Below are 5408 nucleotides of genomic sequence, written 5' to 3'. Positions count from 1 at the left end.
TAAAAGTTCATGAAGGAAAAATGATTTGACGGGTTGATAATGTGGAAGAAGTCTTTAATATTTACAAGGAAATTCAGCTGCCAAGTCACTTTGAGGATCTAGCTATGATATTTGTAATTGAAAAATAAAAAGAAAAAAAATGATGTGGGTGCATATAAGGATGACTTTCTAGAGAAAGCACTTATGTTCTTTGACAACATTAACTTGGATGATGAGGTCAAGGAGATGGTGCATCATCTGGATGCATGTTCTTACATCAAAGGAATGATCAAATCTGAGCCTCTAGATAGACCAAGTGGGCCACCCCCAAGCCGTCCATCAAAAAAGCTTCCGAATTAGAACTCAAGCCCTTACCCTCTCATCTTCATTATGCTTATTTGGGTGGTGATGAAACTCTACCTGTTGTTGTCTCTTATGAGTTATCTATTTTGAAGAAAGAAAATCTACTTCGCGTGCTTAGAGAGCCCAAGAGGGTGATTGAATGGACCATGGCTGATATTCATTGTATTAGCCCAATGTTTTGCATGCACAAAATTCTTATGGATGATGGGCACAAAGAGAGTGTGGAACACCAACTCCGCGAAGTGGTAAGAAAGAAAGTCATAAAGTGGCTCGATGCATGTATTATCTTTCCCATCTCTAACAACAAGTGGCTAAGTCCAGTACAGTGTGTACCTAAAAAGAGTGAAATAATGGTGGTCAGAAATGATAATAATGAATTAATTCTAACAAGGACTGTCAAAGGTTGGAGAATTTGCATTGACTACTAAAAATTGAATAAGGATACTAGAAAGGATCACTTCCCCCTTCCCTTTATCGATCAGATGTTAGATAGGTTGGCCTGACAAGACTATTATTATTTCCTTGATGGATATTCCGGATATAACCAGATATCAATTGCACCATAGGACCAAGAGAAGACGACCTTCACTTGTCCTTATGGCACTTATGCTTTTAAGCGAATGCCATTTGGGTTGTGCAATACACCTGCGACTTTTCAAAGGTGCATGATAGATGTCTTCACTGATATGGTAGAGAATTTTTTTGAAGTATTTATGGATTATTACCATTTTTTGATGAATGCTTAACGAATTTAAGTAAAGTGATTGCTAGGTGTGAAGAGACGAATTTAGTGGTGAACTGGGAGAAGTGCTATTTTATGGTACAAAAAGGAATTTTACTCGGTTACAAGGTGTCCAAAGATGGGTTGGAGGTGGATAAGTCAAAAGTGGATGCAATTGAAAAACTGCCACCTCCAATCTTTATCAAAGGAGTCAGAAGCTTTTTGGGATATACAGGTTTCTATCGTAGATCCATTGAAGATTTCTTTAAGATTTCTGCTCCCTTGTGCAGGTTGCTTGAGAATAATGTGTCTTTTAAGTTTGATGAGCATTTCTTGAAGGTGTACGAGGAGCTAAAAAAGAGATTGGTGACTGCACCAATTATCACCGCCCCAGACTAGGGAGAACCTTTTGAGTTGATGTTTGATGCTAGTGACACGACAATTGGGGTTGTACTAGGATAGAGGAAAAATAAAATGCTCCACTCAATTTATTACGCTAGAAAAACTCTAAACCCAGCTCAAATAAATTACATGGTCACAAAAAAAAGAGTTTCTAGCGGTTGTATGGGCATTTGATAAATTAACGGCCTATTTGGTAGGAACTAAATTCATCGTCTAAATAGACCATGCAACCATCAAGTATTTGTTTGTGAAAAAGGATGCTAAACCTAGACTAATTTGTTGGGTTCTTCTTTTGTAGGAATTTAATGTGGAAATCAAAGATCAAACAGGTATAGAAAATCAGGTAGCAGACCATTTCTCGTGCTTGGAAACTCGTGGACATGTTGAGGAAGGGGACGAAATTCAGGAATGTTTTCCTGATGAGCAATTGCTAGCCATCATAGCTGGCATAGCCCCATGGTATGCTGACTATGTGAACTTCATTATAAGTGGGGTGGCTCCGTCAGAGTTATCACCAGATGGTAGGAGAAAATTCATACATGATGTTAGACTTTATCTATGGGATGAGCCATTTTTGTTTAAGCATTGTGCAGATAAGCTGGTGCGCTGACGTGTTCTTGAGGAGGAGATGGAAGCAATTTTGAATGATTCCCATGCATCACCGTATGAAGGGCACCATGGTGGGGACAAAACTGCTACAAAGGTGTTGTAGTTGTGATTTTATTGGCCCAAACTATTCAAGGATGCACATACTTTTGTAAAAAGATGTGATAGGTGCCCAAGGACGGGCACAATTTCGAGAAGGCATGAGATTCCACTGAAGGGCATACTTGAGGTCGAAATCTTTGATGTTTGGGGTATAGACTTCATGGGGCCATTTCCAGCATCAAATGGACATCGATACATCTTGGTTGCAGTTGGCTATGTATCAAAATGGGTTGAGGTTGTGGCTTTGCCTACGAATGATGCTAAGCCAGTGGTGAGCTTTGTGAAGAAAAATATTTTCACACAATTTGGAACTCCGCGTGCTTTGATTTACTCACTTTTGTAACAAACTTTTGGGCAACCTCTTGGCTAATTATGGGGTGAGACACAAGGTCGCAACTTTTTATCATCCGCAAAACACTGGTCAGGTTGAGGTTTCGAATAGGGAAGTGAAGCAAATTTCGGAGAAGACAGTAAGCACAAGTAGGAAGGATTGGGCTAGCAAGCTAGATGATGCTCTATGGGCATATCGCACTGCATACAAAACTCCAATTGGCGCTTCACCTTACATGTTGGTTTGTGGAAAGGCTTGTCACTTGCCCCTTGAAATTGAGCATAAGGCATAATGGGCAATCAAGAAGCTCAACTTTGATATGGATCTAGCTGGGTAAAACGGATGTTGCAACTTAATGAGCTCGAGGAGTTTCGACTGCACATGTATGAGAATGCAAAGTTGTGTAAAGAGAAAATAAAGAGATGGCATGAAAAACACATTTTGCATCGTGAGTTCGAACCTGGTCAAGCTGTTCTATTGTTTAAGTCAAGGTTGAAGCTCTTTTCTGGGAAGCTCAAGTCTAGATGGTTGGGTCCATTTGAAGTAGTGCGGGTTACGAAGCATGAAGCTGTTGAGCTAAGGGATACTGAAAGCAATGACATATTTTGTCAATAGGAAGAGTGTTAAACACTACTAGGGTGGTAGTGTTTGATATCAGAAAACTTCGACAGACTTGGTGGATACTTGAGGGAACATGTTGCGTCATGCCGTGATGTTAAATCATGAAATGCTTGTTGGGAGGCAATCCAATGTTTATTGTTTTCGTAGATTAGTTTTTTTTCTCTCTTTTAGTTAGAGTAGGCTAGAGTTTTTCTTTTTCTTTGTAGTCATAGATAACATAGGTAGAAATGGTGTGGAATGTGTACAATATATGTACAAAGTGCTCGGGGGGAGCGGGGATTAAAAAAAAAAAAATCAGTGGCCATCGCTACATATGGCACAAAAAATAGGCGCAAAATTTCCCCCAGCGCCAGGCCTAGCGACGCGCTGTGCTGGGGGTAGGTAATATTTTTGTTTTATTTTTTTAATAACCTATTAAACCTTGTCCCGACCCGGATACCCATTTATACTCACTTAATAACACATGCCCACTATCCATCCCCATTCCCAATCTAATTAAAATAACTCTAACCCCCAATTCCTCCTCACCTGTATCTCTCTCAATTTCTTTCTCCCCGCTCGTTCTCCCTCTCCCTCTCGATCTCTCTCTCTCTATAAATTTTCTATTGTTCCTCCTTGATTTCATCCCTAGCATACCAGGTATGTTTCCCATATCTCCCCTTCTTTTTATTTTGTGAGCTATAATCTCCCGCCCCATCCCAAACGACCCCCACTCTCAAATTTTTCCTATTTTTCTCTTTAGCACTTGTGTTGCTATGGTGGGTGGTGTCAATGTGAAAAAAGTGGGTTGTGAATGTATTTTACAGAGTAGTAAATTACGATTTCCTCTAGTTCATTCAAAATTTGGGAGGGTCTACATGTTCCACCATTGTTCAATTGAGTTGCACACACTTGATGCCCACCACTTATTTGATAAAATGCTTGATAGAATAAATTATGTACCGGTGAAGTCTGAGAAGTCGAGTGTGTTTATATGTGATTTTGGGCTAAGTGTGGGGTGTTTCGGGGTGGTTTTACATAGCCCTAAGCTTGTGTTCAATATTCACCATGCCATAATCACACTACCCACTTATTGTAGCATGTATAATGTAAATTGTATCCTTTTGTTAGAATTAGTTAGTGTATTATATTCGTTGTAGTAATTAGGAATCAAGTGTTACTTTCACTAAGGCTAAGTCATAGTTGACTACTTGGTTGTGTATGGAATAACACTTGGAATATAATTGTGCGGCATGGAAAGTCTTGAGTACCTATTGCCTTGTGGTGCAACACTTGCGCACTCGCTGAACAACTATTTTGAGTATATTGCATAGATCCTTTGGGTCTAAGTGTGGGATCATATTTGACTTTAACTTTAACCTTAGGCGTACTTCTTTATTTATTCTCACATCCAAGTTGATTGTGTTGTAGGTTGCAATGGTCGTGACGGATCTAACAAAGAAAAAGGAGTGGGGAAGTCCTCTTCTATTGCCCCCCCCCCTAAAAAGCGCAGGCAAGGCGAGGGGTCATCTCGGCAAGCAAAAGGCAAGCAAGTTGCTGATGTGTCAAGGAGGGAATCTTCGAGACCACGACTCCAATTGATTTGGTTTGTGAGGATTTTATCCAGTGGTATCACACCTTCGAGCCATATGGACGGTATGTATCTGAAATGGGGATCAATGTGACCACTTTAGAGAGGAATTACCCCGATGTGCTGGGTCGATTGAAAAGTAAGAAGATGGACAAGTTCGTTGAACACCTGGGACATGCGAACTTGAGCATGGTAAGAGAGAGATATATGCGAATCGGAACGAGCACATGTTCATGTCGTGGGTCAGAGGGAAGGAAGTGACATTGGTTAGGGAGTCGTTATGCAAGTTCTTAGGGGTTAATTGCCCAAACTCGAGGAGGTTACAAAAGTTTGTAAAGTGCCCAAGCTACACCACTATTCGTCAGATTCTATGTGGCATAGATTCTGATGCTAAGTGGACGAGGACAAAGGGTGATACTCACAATGAGATGGTTCGATTTGACTTCAATAGAACTACCAAGGTGTGGCGGAACTTTGTGCAAGCTAGACTGACGCCAGTGAAGAACAACAGCGGGTGCACTAGAGCCAAGGTGTCTTTGATCTTCTTTCTGATGACTGGGAGTCCAGTCAATGTGGTGAGAATATGTTGGGGGAGATGGTCCGCACACGGTTTGGGCGGACGATGAAGAGGATCTTCTTTGGTAACCTGCTGACACAGTATATTCTCTCTCATGAGGTACCTAAGTACCCTAGCTATGATTATGTGGTGGAGG

At 40.8% G+C, this 5408-nt stretch overlaps 1 protein-coding gene across 1 annotated transcript; it reads left to right on the top strand.

The window, feature by feature from the left end:
* Positions 1–1159: 1159 nt before the first annotated feature.
* Positions 1160–3119, top strand: LOC109238654. The gene is made up of 5 exons (XM_019405139.1): positions 1160–1429; positions 1764–2066; positions 2208–2444; positions 2599–2741; positions 2834–3119. Exons 1-5 carry the CDS (start codon positions 1160–1162, stop codon positions 3117–3119), a joined length of 1239 nt encoding a protein of 412 aa, XP_019260684.1.
* Positions 3120–5408: the final 2289 nt, after the last annotated feature.

Source organism: Nicotiana attenuata, unplaced genomic scaffold, assembly GCF_001879085.1.
Source record: "Nicotiana attenuata strain UT unplaced genomic scaffold, NIATTr2, whole genome shotgun sequence".
NCBI lineage: Eukaryota > Viridiplantae > Streptophyta > Magnoliopsida > Solanales > Solanaceae > Nicotiana > Nicotiana attenuata.
Note: the sequence above shows the minus strand (reverse complement) of the source record. Positions and strands in the feature narration are given on the sequence as shown.